At 36.1% G+C, this 18,942-nt stretch overlaps 1 protein-coding gene across 1 annotated transcript; it reads left to right on the top strand.

Moving 5' to 3' along the window:
* The first annotated feature begins 1,435 nt into the window (after positions 1–1,435).
* LOC127645842 (UDP-N-acetylglucosamine transporter-like) lies at positions 1,436–18,500 on the top strand. The gene is made up of 10 exons (XM_052129519.1): positions 1,436–1,579; positions 1,922–1,997; positions 3,930–4,022; positions 5,933–6,191; positions 10,751–10,905; positions 12,015–12,137; positions 14,662–14,836; positions 15,369–15,487; positions 15,584–15,717; positions 17,352–18,500. The coding sequence occupies exons 3-10, from the start codon at positions 4,008–4,010 to the stop codon at positions 17,440–17,442; spliced, it is 1,071 nt and encodes a 356-aa protein (XP_051985479.1). The 5' UTR covers positions 1,436–1,579; positions 1,922–1,997; positions 3,930–4,007; the 3' UTR covers positions 17,443–18,500.
* The last annotated feature ends 442 nt before the right edge of the window (positions 18,501–18,942 follow it).

The raw sequence follows: 18,942 nt of genomic DNA, 5'->3' as shown, positions 1-18,942 counted from the left end.
CGTTGTAACATGGTTGCTATGACAGCACGTCACTCTTTAACAAGCGGAGCGCTTTGAGTGAGAAGGGAACAAAGTCCATTTAGAAGGGAACATATGAGGTACATTTTAGGAGAGTTATAATGATGTAAAGAGAAAAGAAAATAGATTTTACAGGTGCACTTTTAGTCTAATACTATATATTAATTAAATATTAATATAATAATACATATTATATACTCTGCACTCATCTACTGAGGTTTTTCAACTTGGGAATTAACATTTCTTGCGTTTGAACATCATATTTACAGGTAAATATGCGTGGGTTGTGAGTCCCCACGCAGGATACACCTCATGCATTCAATGTGTCCTGTCACTAGTGTCCTACTTAGTGTCCTACTTCCTTTTCTGAAACGAGAAAAGGAAGTTTTTTTTTACTATTTCAGACTTTTCCGTGTGGTGTGGAAAATAAGTCTACATTATTTCGGAGAGATGGAATGTCAAGAAATTCAGTTTTAGATTTGTTATTTTATTTTATTATATTTTATACTGAAAAAAAAAAATAAAAAATAATAATAAAAATCACACCAAGTGCTTTTAGTTACAGAATCACCCATTTATCAAATAAATAAATAAATAAAATAAGTATTTGTGAAAGTGAAATTAAACATTTGTTCATTTCCATGGAGGAGGAAGCTTAAATTTGAAGCCAGGCAGCAGTAATGTAGATCATTTTGTTTTGTCAAAGCCCTTTCTGCAATATTGCTAAGTACAGTGAACTGATCGTAATCACATACTGTAGAAACCCTTGGATCTGAGAATATTTCAGGTCATTTTATTCAATTTAAAGCAGAATTGAATTGATTGAATAATATATGGAGTCAGATACATCATTATAATTAAAAGGCAACAAGGTTGGATTAACAGTTGACAGTGTATTTCTCACTTTTCTGTAAGACAAGAAATATAAAACCTTCAGAAACAGATACATATTTTATGTGCTTTACATACTTTTTTCTACCGTAAATCTATACGTTCACTTTCACTTTAGTGAAAATCTGTTTCTGAAATGATCTGTTTTTCACCCACACCTATCATACCACTTCTGAAGACATGGATTAAACCACTGGAGTCATATGGATTACTTTTATGCTGCCTTTATGTGCTTTTTAGAGCTTCACAGTTATAGTCAACATTCACTTGCATTATAAGGACCTACAGAGATGAAATATTCTTCTAAAAATATTCTTTTGGGTTCAGCAGAAGAAAGAAAGTCATACAGATCTGGGATGGCACCAGAGTGAGTAAATGATGAGACAGTTTTTCATTTCTGGGTCAGAATCTCTCCATTTAAACACTTATGTCAAGTAAACTAAAGAAATAATAATAAACCTTGTCGCTAGATGTCACTATAAGCGTTTCGCGCCGTCATCCCACAAGTTGAAGGAAACTGGTACGACAGAAAACTTGAGTGTCAAACATAGTTTCGTTTGTGCGATGAGTTGAAATGTGGTCGTGTTTTATTTCATGCGCAGAAAGGCATGAGTTCCTGGAGCAGATCTGCTGTTTCTCTGACGAACACTCACTGCGGACACCATCACAGGTAAAGTTTACACTTCCACACACCTTAAAATGTTACAGAGAGAGAAGACTTGACAGGATGTGCCACAAAACATAGCGAGGTGTCTACATGATGCCCAGAAATGATGTGTAGGGGGCAGCTCTGAGGTGTTGAGACAATTCACTGTAATCTAATGTCTATAATCGAATTTCTCTACAGTAAATGAATGAATAAATAGAGTATTCATAAAATCACGATTATATGACAAAGGAGACCGGGGCTAGTTGTCACACGTTTTACTCTGCATGTTTCTCAAGGTAGGTTTCTTTGTGAAAAACAGTTTCTGTACATACACATTCATCGTTTTTTTTCCCTTCCCGCCAGTATTGCCCAGGAAAAAAGATAGGCTACACTTCAGTGGGCACATATTGAACGTTTGTGCAATCATCACCTGTTTTGGGTAAGTTTTCGCAATGGAAACCTATCATTAAATGCTTATATGCGTTTCATTCAAATTTACAGTGAAACAATTATGACACACACACACACACACGCACGCACGCACGCACACACACACACACACACACACACACACACACACACACACACACACATCTACTTTCATGATACAGTTGAATCCTTTAGTCTAACTCAGTGCAGATACTGTGTTCACTTGTGTCTAACATCATATCATATGAGACATCCTAGTATAGTTTTAATCAAGAGGCTTAAATCCAACATACTAAACCTCTGCTAGCGAAAACACACTTTAGGGCAGTTGGACTTATGACTCAAAACCTGGTAGTTCGTAGCAATTATAGTAGCAATTATCAGACAAAGATGGGATTTCACTCAATCAAAAATGCTGTACCAACCTAGATCTCACATGTACGTTCCTGTGGTGCAGTCGAAATAAAGACCTTGTTTGGTTTCCGTACAGGCAGTTATTATCTGTTAATTAGTTATGTGGCCAAACCTGTTGGGATGTACACCAGTGGATTGAGCATGTTACATGTGCTCCATCAGAATCATGCTCTCAGTTCACATGAAAGTGTTTTGGGAAGTTTAACTGTTGAAATCCCAGAGGGGAAATTCACATAAAATTCACAATCATGCGGACTCGCATTGAGAAGACTATTTAACCCTGTGGAATTTCAATGGGATAAATTAAATGTGATCATGCCTTAATTGCGTAATAGCTTGGAAGTAATAGCGTTCACATAAACGATGATAAGCACGATTCAGATTTTGATATTTCCCTCTAAGATTACAACATTTCTCCAGTGACAATTAGGTTTAGGGTTGGGGTGAATACTTAGATAAGTAGAGTGAATAAAATATGCATTCTTCTTCACTGTAATACAGCTGAAAACATCTCACTTAACTCTCTTTTGATGCTACTTTGTGGACATTTCAACTGGAAACTGGAGCTCATACGTGCCCATACATTCAGCAACACTTCCAGCTTCAGCCACTGGGGGCAGTGTTTCAAATTTCGGTATGCACAGACTGATTTCAGCAGAAGAACTTTAGAACTAATGTCGCTGAATTCACAGTAAGATGTGGCATTACTAAATTTTTGTTTCTCATGATCTTAAAAACCTTTTAAGCCTAAATCCTTGAAATTAGTTTTGATGACAAATATGAACTGATCCTACATATTAATTACCATATAAAATGTTACTTCACAGTAAAAGTGTTTTGAAATGGATAAGTTAGTCAACAAGTGTCCAGCATACATGGGAACTCTTTCACTATTCTTAAATAAGCATTTAATTTGAAGAAGCTCAAATATAAGATCGTAGTAATGAAGAATGATGGCCATATATGGACATCATCCAGTGATGAGTGCATATTCGTCGAGCACTAGACCCCCTGTGGTGTTCTGGCAGGACAGGACATGGACTCGGTTGGTGTAGGGCAAAGAGTGCCATCTCAATAGACAGGAGCTGTTAAGTTCTGCCCGTACACAGAGGAGAATTGTGTAGTTCGCCCCCCCCAACAGCAGCCCATAGCGGCATAAAGCATCCTGTGTGCTCTAAGCGTGCTCTGCACCCCACCTCTGACAATCCTGCACTCATTTTACTCTCTCTCATCTTTCTGAATCACACCCACACTTCCCATATTTGCCCAGTATAAGTCATATTTGTGTTCATGTAAAGCTGTCAAATTAAAATGTTCTCTTTTAGTGAATGACCTTCAGGCTCCATTTGTCATGAGTAGCTAGCAATGTGTAAATACTCTTTCTTTACAAGGGCAGTTTTGCTTGTTAAATAGGATTACAATACCATATCACATCCTCCTACCATCCGGTAAAGTCTCTGGGAGTGGCTCGTTTGTGAGTTTTGGATTTTTCAGGAGGCTGATGTATGCTTTCTTGCATTATCTGCAGCTGAAAGGGTGTCCTCTGAGAAAAAGGTGGTCAGATGGACAGAATACAACTCATACACTCAGCATTGACACTGCTCTGATGATGTTTAAAATGGTGAGTGTGAATTTTCGTCTTGGAAACTTTCAGTGGTGGGGGAGGTTTTATGAAGGCATGAAGGTTCTCCTTGTGTGATATATGAATGATTATTTCACGTGAGTGCATACACATCTGTGCATTTTCTCATGGGTATGGCCATAGATTTCTTTATAATGAGTATGGAACAGAGAAACAATGAAACATTGACATGAGTTTTGTGATGTCTAATCTTCCTTGGGGTGTGAAACGGTATCTCTCAACAATGTTTAATGCTCTCTGATGGCTTGGAAGATTGTGAACACTAATATAGATGAATTAGTGAAGGATTATGGGTTTGTCTGGTCAGATTTAATATTTCCATGTATTTGATTTTTCAGTTTGGGAACCTGATTGCAGTTTCATGCAGTGTTTTATGCTATAAATAATTTTATACTCTTTTAAACTTGTATAATTTTCATGCATGCAGTTTTTATAACTTCATATTTATGGAGAGACTGCATTGAATATTTGTACTTTTAAAATTCAGAATATTTGTCAAAAATATATTTAAAGGGATAGTTCACCCAAAAATGAAAATGATCTTATCTTATCCTCACCCTCATGGCATCCCAGATGTGTATGACTTTCTTCAGCAGAATACAAATATTTTTCTCAGCTCTGATCAGAACTTTGTAGCTCCAAAAATCACAAAGGAAACATAAAAGTAATCCATAGGACTCCAGTGGTTAAATCCATGTACATGTGGGTGAGAAACAGATCAAAATATAAGTCCATTTTGTTACGCTTTTTTTTTTTTTTGAAAGTTAAAGTGGAGATTATCATTAATCTGTTTGAGACATTTGATTTGTAGATGTTTACTTATCAATGTAATGACTCCCCTGCACATACTTGAGCCAGCACTAAAGAAAACATGTCCACCCCATATCTTACCAAATGTTTCAGCTTCCTGCGGGGAAAGATGCATTTCTTGAAGAAACGCTATATCACATTTCTTTCGTTTAAGAAAATAAATAGCCTTCCTTCTTTTTATGGGTTGCCCCAACCCATTCACATTCCATGTCGGGAGAGAAAATCCACTCATATTAACATTTGACATTTTAACATATTAGAAAATATAGATTGTGTGTCAAAACACATTCCAACATTAGAGCAACAATCAAATCCCAAACTTTTTCCCAAACCGAAAAAAGAAAAACGTGCACATTAACCTGGTGTATGACAGCGCCAACTGCTGTCCATCCCTCTAAACTTCTCCGTCGGAATGCTCAAGTCTGGTGCTTCTATACAAATTTTGTGAGATAGAATGACATAATATGAAATAATCTATAAAACCAGCCAATGAGCGGATTAAACACATAAAATGTGTAGATTGTCCAGAAGGTGTTCCAGCCGCTAGCGGAACCGGCACACGAAAATGCAAGAAAATATGCATAAAATACAAATTTCACATTTCTAAGATAAAGGCTCATGGGATTTTAACTAGATTTTTAAAAGATTTATCCATTTCATTATCTTGGACACTTATGTACTGTATAGTTGACCCATTTATACATTTTCCCATTAAACAGTTCATTTCTACAATGATTTTTAAATGTTTGTTTATGTGGTGAAGTAAATATAGCAGAAAAGATTAAGCACTTTCTACATTGAATAAGTTAGTTCAAGTGTGAACTTGAAAATATTGAGTAATTCTATGTTTGTACTCAGTTCAAACAGGTAGATATCGATGCTCTTGCGTATAAGTAAATATTATGTATGAAAATCTATATATTTAACCACCCCTCAGTGTCTTCCTAAGAACACGTTAAGAGAGGAAATAATAAAATACATCATCAGTGCTATACTTGTGTCTCTGAGGGATAAGAATAAGAATCTTTAAGCAAAGATATCAGGCTGTTAATCACTTTTCTTTACTCTCTCTCTCTCAGTCTAAACAGGAACACTTGTCCCTGAACCCTGTCTCTGTATCAGCTGAAGTATCGGGTATCCCCATGTCATCCACCTCAGTGCGACTAAAGTATGTTTCTCTGGGGGTGCTGGTACTGCAGACTACCTCATTGGTGCTGACCATGCGTTATTCTCGGACGCTGTATTCAGAGGGGCCGCGCTACCTGCCATCTTCTGCCGTTGTGTCTGCTGAAGTTCTGAAGATTGTTGCATGCTTGCTGCTCGTATTCAAAGATCACAGTGAGTATAGTACACTGTCCTATAACTGGCATGTTTATTGTAGATTTTTCTTTTTGCATTCATTTTATTGAACTCATAAGCTGAATTTGATGTGCACCAAGCATGGGCGGTGCCAGGATTTTTTCACAGGGGGTCCGGACAGGTACCATGAGCGATGGGGGGCTAGGCTTCTGTCAGAGGGGCCCTCCCTCTAGAACCGCCACTTGCACCATGTAAGCATAAAAAGTGCTGGAATCGGATTTTAATCCAATCTCAAGCCCAGTGCACACTGTATGATTTTGGCCATGATTCAGCCATCTGAGAAAAAATTCTGGAATCCTAAAGGATTTCTGTCGCCGTTGGGCAAAATCAGCAATTTTACAACATTCAGTGTGACATGTTCACAGATGGCTGATTAATAGCCTTTGCGATGATCTTTAGCCTCCGACTAACTTCTTTTTTTTAATTTTTTTTTAAATAATTTTTATTATTTCTTTCACACATTCAACATAAAACAAATAATTGACAGGACAATAAAAATATTTTTTTTTTAAATAGCGCCCTTTTTTTTGTTGTTGTTTTTTGGATAGATTACCAAGAGGGTAGAGAAGGAAGGCTGTGTGTGTGTGTGTGTGTGTGTGTGTGTGTGTGTGTGTGTGTGTGTGTGTGTGTGTGCTAGAATGGACATTACCATGCGTGTAAGTTTGTGTATGATTGAGTATTTTGTATTGAAATGTTGGAATCAGCAGGATTGGTATAGTATGAATTGTTGTAATTAAAGTACTGTGTCCTAGTTATAAGAGGGAATGGGTTGGGTCAGGCTCAACGGAGCTTTCCTCTGACTGCTCCAGCCCTCACCGGGGCCAAGGAGCATATTAATCCTATGAGATAGGGGGAGTGAGGCTTCGAACGCGTGGGGGTGGGGGTGGGGGGTCTGGGGACCTGATCCAGAGGCACACAGTGCCAGAACCCCTCTCCACTTCTGCTCTAGACTAACTTCTGGCAGTGTCAGGTATTTAGTATTGCATTCGTATAGTGTGACTGCTATTGCGACGGACAGATGAGAAAGTCCCCTCCTCTCTCGCACCCCAATTGACTTGGAAAGTATAGCAACATTTGTGCCCAGTTATCACTCTACTCAAGCACTTTCAATGTTTTTTCTTCTATTCCTTTTGTATAAAAAGTTTTAATAAATAAATAAGCTGAAAATACTTTGAGAAATCCACACTTCAGCAATATGAAAGCATTATTCCCTGAATTAAATAAATACAGGGCTTACAAAATGAAAATAAATTAAAAAAGAAAATAAATGCTCGTTTTTTTCTTTACATTTTTCTTGCATTTTCTTTACAACGCTATTATAATTACTGTTTTACTTTATTTTACTTTTAATAAATTTACTTTAAACATCTGGAAACTTCAATTAAGCTTCATATGATTTGTTTTTATAATTAATTTGATTTAAAAAAAAATAAAAAAAAAAGTTTGAACAATTTATATGTATAAGTGGGACATTTTAATCCAAATCAGCAAATACAGTTGGATACAATTATAGGAATCTATGTCGTGTTTGTGTGTTATCCATAGGGAATTTGCAAGCGCGATATATTATCAGTCTATTTGAGTTTTTGAGATTTTACCTGGCCTAGGTTACTAATCTAAAAGAGAAGACGTACTAGAACCCACCTTTTTAGTTTCCCCCAGTGTGAACGGAGAAGTTTTTTCATTTTTCATGCCACAAGTCTTTTTATTTTGTAAGGCGTGGTGCCAAGGTGTTTGCATTCAAAGACAAAACTCCCCAGGAAGACAAAGAGCTAATGTAAAATCAACAAATAAACTTTCTCACAGTTATCATCTCTTCCTGAGGTACCACCAGTGGGGTACTGAGTGAAGATTGCAAATTCACTTCTCATTGTTGCTCTTCCAAATCTGTCCCATTCTCTACACCTCCTCCTTTGTTCCCCTTCAGCTCAGAATCACATCAAACTCGCCTAAAATCTATATGTAAAAAAATATAATATCTGATGTATACAAATAATGCAACTGGGAATATTTGGTATCATTTAAAAGGTCTATAATACAATTTAAGAATGGAGTGCTGGGGTCAAATATATGACCCCAGTACTTCCAAAGCTAACCACTCCCAAATTCCCTTTGTTTGTTTTCTCTGGTTTGGGTATTTAAGGAAATGTAACACATTGATCATTGGAAATTTCTGTAGACCGATATCCCTGTGGTGCTTGCACTACATATTTTGCTGAAGTCCGGTATGCATCTGTTACTCTTAAGATTCATCTTTAAGGATTAGATGTTTTGTATTGATTATTTCTGAATTGATTAATCATGTAATTGGCTTGATACATATTTACCTGACTAATAAATTGTTAAATTTGATTCTATTCTGACTTAATCTGAAATGATTGGCTTTAGTAGATTAAGTTATATTCCTGTTACCACAAATCTGTGAGCCAGCTAGTACTTATCAATGTAATATTGATCGACCCGTTCCAATAGCATTTGTCATGACCCCTGTTTAATGCTAATATTATTCTAGTCATGTGTAATAGGAAACTATATCACTAAACAAAGCTAATATTTGGGTAATAGTATGTTGGTCGGCCTGCATTTACCTCTGTCTAGATATAATATTACATGAATTAAGTCTATACAGTTCTATAGAAACTAAGCCACTAATTCGAAATGGATAAGCTGCTGTAGTAATCATTCTTTTTAGTATTAGTCGTTTACATCTGGCTAAAGTTTGTGACCATTGGATCCATGTACACGGCCAGCACGAGACACTAAGTGACAGGATTGCGAATGAACGAGTGCAATTAAAAGTATAGAATGAACTAGAATAATCAAGTAACCAAATCTAGAGAAGATCTCAATTGATGATCAATAATAACTAAATTCTAGGTGTAATATAATTGGAGTCAGATAAAATTATTAATTGAGTCAGATTCGGTCTTAACTAAAACAAACTAGTTTAAGATGCCAAAACCACACGTCTGGCAGAAAAGACGAATGTGCAGATACCTTCACCACTCCGCTGGATTCCGCCATTGGGCCAGCGAGGTGGCATTTTTACAATTTCCACAATATATATTTGCTTGTGGTAGCTAATGATTACTGTAGGGTACCTCCCGCACTCACGTTCATTCTTATCATCTGTAATTTTCTGTATTGTCTTATTATAGGCCTATTTGACAAAATCCATCTTTCTTTTTATCTGTTAGCCAATGTTCATGATGGAGTGGTATTGGAACAATGGAAATGATGATCTCCTGACTTTCAGGAAAAAAAAAATGCTCCTCCGGGGCGGGCAAATCTTTTCACTCAAAAGTTTCACTTCTATTCCACAACGCTCCCGTAATGTGAGTCACGTTCACTGATCGTTATGATTGGGACAACAGTCTGCTACGATGTGCATCGTACAGTCTGACAAGCAACAATCTTAAAGGACTGTAAAAATCCTACAGTGTATAGGGGGCTTTAGTCACGGAGTTTTCTCCTGTGTCCCTTTTTCTATATCGAGAATTGAGAGTGCCTGTTAAATTCCAGTTCAATTACTGAAATTGATTTGAGCTAACAAACACGATGCGCCATCCTGGTAGATTCATACATTATCTGTTGCTCACACAAAAAAATAAATAAAAATACTTTAATTATCATCAGGTTTACTCAATTATCCCATGTATTTTTATTATAAAAAAATTATGTAACCAAAGGAACTTAAATTAATTGAGTTGATTTAACTAGAAAAGTGTCTTGTCACCTTTACTTAATCCATTTGCATGTGACAACATAAATATTTTTAGTTTGGTTTACTGAAACTGGGCAAAGGATTTTTAGTTGCCAGCATGCTTTGCAAGAGGGACTTGACAGGAAAAGTTAATATAGATAAATATAAAGGAGGAGACTTGTAAGTGTTTAATGTGTAATGTTGAGATTTATAAGAATTTCTGTTATGTTGTAGTTTTGGGGGTTTCCATCATGGTGAAGAGTGGAGCTTGAGCCTTTGAGTATTCTACCTATTTCTTTATCCATTGAGCAATTTCTGTGCAAATTATAGCATACAGTGACCATGCAGCACTCAGTAGAGCTTCCCACCAGCATGTGTTTCACATGCTAACATTTCCGGTCACTACATGGCATATCACTAAAAGAGTTTCATTTGAATTATTTTGACATGTTAAATTTAGTTGGGTTTACTTGATTCGGTTAGGTTCCCTCTACTTGAAGTATTTAAGTTAAAATTACATGGGAATTTTAATTTAAGTAAACTAATTTCAAACATGTGGAACCACTGTCCATGACTGAATCAAAGAGTTTTTTTTGTTTGTTTTTGTTTTTAACAGTATACTGGTTTGAAGTATACTGTTTGTATTCAACATACTCTACTCTGTTTTGAATATCTTCATTAAAATGTAATTTTCACTTTTCATTGCACATTAAATTTGATTACTAATTTACTTTAATTCACCAAACATTCAAAAGAGTTAATTTAATGTTTTTGTGTCTCCCTTCATTGGCTCTCTGTTTTTATTATAATGTGCAGTGTTGCATGTGGCTCATAGATTTCAGTATTCGTGGCTTGAATCAGGTGTTGAAGGAGGAAATAGTGAACAAGTTGCAGGTGACGTTGAAGTTGGCCATCCCTTCAGGCATCTACACATTGCAGAACAACCTACTGTACCTGGCTCTGTCAAATCTTGACGCAGCCACTTATCAGGTGAGACCAGATAAAGGGTAGATAAAGATAAAGGGATCTCAAGGGTATGTGTAGAATTTTGTGAATGATCATCTGCAGAATATGTTTGGAATTCTGTGGGCCCAGTGAATCATATAGAGTCTCCATGTGGGCCTGCTCTTGAATCATATAGAGTCTCCATGTGGGCCTGCTCTTGAATCATATAGAGTCTCTGTGAGAAATATGAAATTGTACATGCTGTTCTGCTCTGTGTATGTGTTTCTGGCCTTCCATGTATGATCTGTTGACACCAGATGCAGGCTGCAGTGCGCACGATAGTGAGCCAATATATTTAGCAACTGCTAAATCATGTTCCGCATACTTACATTTACATTACATTTATGCATTTGGCAGACGCTTTTATCCAAAGCGACTTACAGAGCCCTTATTACAGGGACAATCCCCCCCGGAGCAACCTGGAGTTAAGTGCCTTGCTCAAGGACACAATGGTGGTGGCTGTGGGGTTCAAACCAGTGTAATTCTGATTACCAGTTATGTGCTTAGACCACTACACCACCACCACTCATTTCTGTGATCTGATTAAGGTCACACCCGTCCAACAAGGTCAACCATAAGTTATCACGGCTGGAGCATCTGTATATGGCCTCTACACCCATTTTCTCCCCCTTGATCCTAGGCCTTGTTACTGCTTTCCCATTGGCTGCTTATTGTCTCATGAAAATATAAATGACATGCTTGCTCTAATAAACATTGAGTAGATTGAATACAGACCGACTGTGTGTTGTCGTTCTTTCTACTTCCTTCGCGAAGTCTCCAGAGACTCAGACTCATGACTGCACCTCAATAGTTGTGGATAATAGTTGTCATGGCAACTGAATAAACAAAACCTCACCTGGTCAAAATTTACTCGTCAAGTTCAAGTCAGACAGAAACTAAAAGAAGGAAAGACATTATATTTATTTTTATTAAAATTTAACGAAAGTACATTTACATTTTGTCGCGATCTACCAGTCGATCGCAAAGGTAATGCTGGTAGATCGCATCGACGTATTGGGCACCCCTGGTAATAGAGTTATGTGATTGTTTCTTTGATTTTTATACCTTGTTTAAATGTCTTTTGCATTCACCAGGTTACTTATCAGCTGAAAATTCTCACAACAGCCCTTTTCTCTGTGTCCATGTTGGGTAAAAGTCTCAACATTTACCAGTGGATTTCTCTAGTCATTCTGATGACTGGCATTGCACTTGTCCAGGTAAGCATAGGATAAACTAGAACTGCTTTTTATTATTATTCTTACATTTATTTATTATTGTTTTTATTTATTTTTTCTCCAATTTGTCAATTTCAATTTAGTTTCGTTTTCTTTAGTTTTCACCCCATGACAGTTTTAGATTTAATGTAGGTGTTTTCTAGTTTTAGTTTTGTTTTAGTTTTTCAGTATTTAGCTTTTATATTAGTTTGAGTATTTATGGGTATCCAAAGTGAATGCACTAAATAATATCATATGATATCAAATGTTTAACAACGTTAAACTTATCGAAGCTGTCTCGCGTTATCACGATCTAGCGGCATTTTCATATTTAATGAAGCCAAGTTGTATGTAGTTTTATAATGTACTATGTAAGTGGTATACTACTGTGTATGAAAAATAAATAAATTCTTGGTCATTTTTATTTGAATCTTTTTAGTTTTTGTGTCATGAAAATGTATTTTAGTGTAGTTTCAGTTTATCCAAATATGTTTGTTTTTAATTTTATTTCAGTTAACGAAAAAAAAAAAAATATTCTGTGTTAGTTTTAATTAAGAACATTTTGACTGCTTCATGGAGTTGTAATTGTTGTAATGCTGGCGGTACAACCCTGGTTGCCTTTCCCTGAAACCTTTGATTTTACAAGAACCAGTCTGCTATAATGTAATGGCATTGTTCACGTTTTTGTCAAAGTTGAACTTTCCTGATCAACCAACAGTTTCCTGTTTCTGTGTATGTTTCTTTTGGAACAGTAGATACCTGAAAAACAGCATTGAAGTTCATTGCTCTAGGGCACAACAGTCATTTCTATTGATCACTCCTTGTAACACCTATGACTTTCCAGTTTCAAGTCCAGATCTTTAGTCATTGCAATACAGCACCAAATAAAACAGTGTTTCAATGTTCTGAATCCTAGGCTTTGTTCTGAAATCTAAACCTAGTGAGTGCCCTTGCTGTCTACAGCCTACATAGGCAGCTGCCTTCTAAAGCAGCACTGAAATGGAATCTCAAGTTACCTACTTGAAATGTCTACATCGGCAGCATGTCGTGCGTTGTATAATATTGTTAAGCACTTGAAAACCCCAGTAGACTTACAGGGATAGTTCACCCAAAAATGAAAATTCTCTCATAATTTACTCACCCTCATGACATCGCAGGTGTGAATGACTTTCTTTCTTCTGCTGAACACATTTGAGGATAAATAGATAAATATCTTAGCTCAGAAGGTCCTCAGTGGATGGTGATCAGACATTTGAAGCTCCAAAAACTCACAGACAGTCAGCATAAACGTCATCCATACGACTCCATAGTTAAATGAATGTCTTATAAAGCAAAACAATCAATTTTGGTGCAAAAAAGATCAATATGTCAGTACTTTTTAACTACAAAGCATCACTTCTGGTCAGCAACTGTATGCGCTTGTGACGTGAGAACTGATGCATGTGTGACACCCAGAGCAGTGCTGTTTACAACTGAGCAGGAGGAACGCTATACAAACACTTTTTTTGGTTTAGATCTGTATTTGTACCTGTGTGTTTTTCACAATGGTGCATTTGTGTGCTTATCCTGGATGTCTCAACCGTGAGGAGAGCGTGAGATTACGTCCTTAACATGCCAACACGAATACGTCACATGAGAGACCACGTGAACTCCGCACTCTTGTGAATGCACAATCAGCTGCTGACCAGAAGCAATGATTTATAGTTAAAAAGCACTTAAATATTTATCTTTTTCACACCAAAAGCAATCGTATCGATTTAGAAGACATTCATTTAACATCTGGAGTCTTATGGAGGATGTTTCCGCTCATTATTTGTTCTTTTTGGAGCTTCAAAGGTCTGATCACCATCTACTTGCCTTTTAAGGACCTACTGAGCTGAGATATTTTTCTAGTTTTCATGAAATGTGTTCAGGTGAAGAAAGAAAGCCGTACACATCTGGAATATCATGAGTGTGAGTAAATAATGAGATAGTTTTCATTTTTGGGTGAACTATCCCTTTAATTCAATTGATTTCAGTAGAGTTAAGTGCAAGCATGTTGCTAAGCTACTGACACATTTATCTAATAAGTATAAACATTTAAAGCACACACAAATATTGAGTAGAAAATATAGTAGTAAAATATCCCATTTTTAATTGGATTGAATTAATTACATCAATATTTTTTATAAAATTGATATAGATTTTTTTTTCTCAATATTTTTAGGAATGTTTTGAATGAATTATAAGTATATTTGTATTTAAACCAGCCTAAGGTGGTGTGCTGTCTTAGCTGGTTTAAAATTGTATAGCTGGTCTCACTGCATGACCATTCTGGTGCTCAGTTGGTTTAGCATCTCGTTTCTCATCCTGACCATCTGACAAGATCTTATAAGGCTGCATAATTATACTGTCTTACTTTTGGAACAGCTTTTGTGTTTGCATGCCTTAAAATGTTGCCTATGTAGGCAGCTAACTTCGTTTTTGAAAGCAGCTGTAGTCTCATTGTATGACTCTGTCTGTGTTTGTGTTTGACATGACCGGACAGTGGCCGACTGATGCTGTGTCAGGCACCCAGCAGAAGGATTTTACTGCAAGCTCTCAGTTAGTGGGACTTCTGGCTGTGTTGGTGGCCTGCTTCTCCAGTGGATTTGCTGGCGTCTATTTCGAAAAGATCCTCAAAGAGACCAAACAGAGTGTTTGGGTCCGTAACATCCAGCTAGGTCAGAAATATTTCTATAAATGTTGCTTGTACTTTCTACTGTAGTTTTCAGCAGACATTATATTTACCTATAGATCTGGTGTTGCGCTTATTGCCCCCTTATGGCTAAGATTCGTAAATACATTAAGGTTGTACTTCAAGCTTGAATTGCTCCGATGGTAGGAAACTTACCTTATTACAGTCCGAGTGGCATGATTAATTGCAAAAAAAGTTTTTTTCAGTTTTATGTTTTAAATAATTAATTACACTGAATTGATGCATTAAATTGACAGCCCTAATATATTATTACTGGACTAACAATACATTTCCAACCACATATCAATGCATTCAAATCACCCAGAACACTTTAGCGACCACATAGAAATGCAGTGGCAATTTTTGCAAAGACAAATGCCACTTAAAAACCTAGCTTTGAATTTATTCCTTAACAGGAATACCTTTTTGGTTAAAAAAAGAAAATGCTCCCTGTACAGCTCACTTAATCTACAGTTTCATATTTATTTCCTCATCCTTTTTACCCTCTTTATTCTCAGGTGTGTTTGGAATCATATTTGGGATTGTGGGAGTGTGTGTGTATGATGGTGAAAGAGTGCTGGAGAATGGACTCTTTCAAGGGTACAACACTCTGACTTGGGCAGTGGTAGCTCTTCAGGTACATTTGACATTTCCTATTCAGAACATCACAATACCAACAAAGACCTGCATGTCACGTGGTTTTTATCTGTTTTGTGTTGAACACATCGTACAGGCTTTGGGTGGGTTGGTCATTGCAGCTGTGATCAAGTATGCAGATAACATCCTGAAAGGGTTTGCCACATCTATCTCAATCATTCTCTCCACCATCATCTCCTATTTTTGGTTGCAGGATTTTGACCCTACCAGGTATTCTATCAATTATACAGTAGTTCCAAAACTTTAATGATTATACTTGGATCATTTGGAGGCAACTGTGCTATACAGTATATGCTCCCATTACTTACTACTGTTATAATTAACTACTGATATAATTAACAAGATAATGAAGTTAGTCACATTATTTGATAGACATGAATGTTCTGAGTTAAATACAAGTTAAGCAAGACAATGGGAGTCAATGGGGCCAGTCCATAAACATTAAAGGAATAGTTCACCCAAAATTAAAAATCTCTCATCATTTACTTAATCTCATGCCATCCCAGATGTGTATGACTTTCTGTCTGCTGCTGAACACAATTTAGGATTTTTAGAAAAATATCTCAGTTCTGTAGATCCATACAATGCAAGTGAATGGTGATCAGACTTTATAACTCCAAAAATCACATTAAGGAAACATAGAAGTAATCCATAAGACTGCAGTGGTTAAATCCATATCTAAGCAATATAATAAATGTGGGTGAGAAAAATATCAAAATTGAAGTCCTTTTTGTTTAAATCTCCACATTCACTTTTAAAATTGAAAGTGAAAGTTAAAGTGGAGATTTAGAGTAAAAAAGGACATAAATATTGTTCTGTTTCTCATCCACATTTATTATATTTATTATTATGGACACTGCAGTCTTTTAGATTACTTTTATGATTAATTTATGTGATTTTTGGAGTTATAAAAGTCTGATCACCATTCACTTGCATTGTATGGATCTACAGAACTGAGATATTTTTCTAAAAATCCTAATTTGTGTTCAGCAGCAGACAGAAAGTCATACACATCTGGGATGGCATGACGGTGAATAAATGATCAGTGAATTTTCATTTCTGGGGGAAATATCCATTAAAAATATACACTTAACATGTTAATGTGATTTTAGTCTGTTAAAACAGCTTACTAAACTTCTCTGTGTAAAGTAATCCATTTTATAACTTTATCATGACAACGTAATGCCGGTAAACCCTGCAATCTGGTGAATGCTATAATGGTGGTAAATCCCTGATTTTATAACACTAAAATCATGTTAAAACGTGTAATGTGTTATTTTGCTTAATGTATTTGCCCCATTCACTTCCAATATAAGTGACTTGCTGTAGCACAGTTTTGCTTTGTTGTAAATAAACAAAGGAGGACTCCAAATATTTGTTTTGTGTTAATCAATTTTACGCCACAAATGCTGTTGATTGTGCTTAACTTGTATTAAACCGAAATATTCCTTAACTCTTTTGATTTTAATATGAAATATTTATATAAAACATTAATTGTATTTTTAAATGTTTGTTTATCATCAGATCAGCATATGCCCTTCACCATTCAATTTTAACAGTTTATAGAGAATAAAAAAACAAATTCTACTTAAATTTAGCTTTTATTGAAATTAAAATATCTAAAATCTTCTTAAATATTGTATTTATTTAATTATTTAAGCAGAATTAGCCTATGTCCCTCACTTCTGTCCTCCATTTAAATGACTGGTTTGACTATTCTGACGTAAGTGGAGTGGCATAAGCATTTTTTGACCACACAGTTAAAAGAGAAGTAGGTTTCTCTTACAGTCTTTATCTAATTTTCTAACACATTTCCTGAGAATAACCAGTGTGTTCTTTTGCAGGGTGTTCTTCCTGGGTGCGCTGCTGGTTATCGGCGCTACATTCCTTTATGGTTATAAGAGCACAACTAAAGTCAGCCCTAGTAAAGTATAGACGGCTGGACTGGAGATTATGAATAATCCAAAACAGTCCTCAAGAGCATCTAAGATCCTCTCCTTCAGGTTCAGAGAACAAGTGGAGTCTAGATGGATGCTATTGGAATATAGCATACGATCCGGTGTTTAAGGCACAGAACTGAGGACGGCATTCATCTAAAACTTGAAACTTAGTTTCAAGTTTCAAGAGCTATATATGACATGTTACATGATATAACCAAAAATAAATGGTCAAATAAAAGTAGACTCTTTGTGTTATCGCCGATAGTATAAATATTGGGGGGTTGTACTTGCTTGTTTTTATTATGGTGGGGCCCCTGATTGTCATACCTTGTTGCTCTTATTGGGATTTCAATGGAAATACTGTATACATTTTTTCATCACAGTTTGCTTTATGCAAAAACATCTTTTTTTTTCTTGCTCCTAATGTAATGTTAGAAACTGTCTGCTGTTCCACAGTAAACTCAGTCTCTTCCATTGCATAGACTAGTTTTGCAGTGGGAAGCATATGAATATGACGAAAAGCTGTTGTAACAACACTTAGGATTGATGATTGTGACAGAAGTTACAACATGAGTGATAGCAAAACATTTGAGATGCATTTTCAAAAATGTTATAACAGTTCTTCTTTTCTCATGTATCGAATATGTCCTTTTAAAAACGGACACATTAACCTCCTAGGCAAGAAATGTTGAAAAGATACTCTTGAACTGTATAAAGGTGCCCCGAAATGTATTTAGACACATAATTTTAAAGAAAGGTAGCACGAGCACACTTTTCAAGTAAACCATTTCATAAAAATACATTTGTTAGGTTTTAAATGATAACTTATTAGAACAAAAGGAAAATACTTTGGTTGCCAAACATAAGTGGAACATATCCATCGTTAATGTGCTGAACTACATGTGGTTCCTCTGCAAGGGCACATGTGTGAAATTGAAGGACATTAAATTCATACAGCCACAAGAAAATCGTATTTTCATTGCAAAAATTAACAATTATTAAGAAAGTTAGATAATAGATGCCACTTAGTTTAAAGAGACAGTTTACCCAAAATTCTCTCATAATTTACTCACCCTCATGCCATCCCAGATGTGTATGACCTTCTTTCTTCTGCAGAACACAAATAAAGATTTTTAGAAGAATATGTCAGCTCTGTAGGTCCAAACAATGCAAGTGAATGGTGACCAGACCTTTGAAGCTCATCCATACTTATCAGATCGCTTCAGAAGATATGGATTTAACCACTGGGGTCGTGTGGATTATTTTATGATGCCTGTTTGGAGCTTCAAAGGTCTGAGCACCATTCACTTGCATTGTTTGGACCTACAGAGCTGAGATATTCCTCTAAAAATCTTCATTTGTGTTCTGCAGAAGAAAGAAGGTCATACACATCTGGGATGGCATGAGGGTGAGTAAAGGATGAGTGAATTTAAATTTTTTGGTGAACTATCCCTTTAACAGTTTCTATCCAATGCCATAAACTTCATATATTTTG

This window comes from Xyrauchen texanus, chromosome 6 (assembly GCF_025860055.1).
Source record: "Xyrauchen texanus isolate HMW12.3.18 chromosome 6, RBS_HiC_50CHRs, whole genome shotgun sequence".
NCBI classification, from domain to species: domain Eukaryota; kingdom Metazoa; phylum Chordata; class Actinopteri; order Cypriniformes; family Catostomidae; genus Xyrauchen; species Xyrauchen texanus.
Note: the sequence above shows the minus strand (reverse complement) of the source record. Positions and strands in the feature narration are given on the sequence as shown.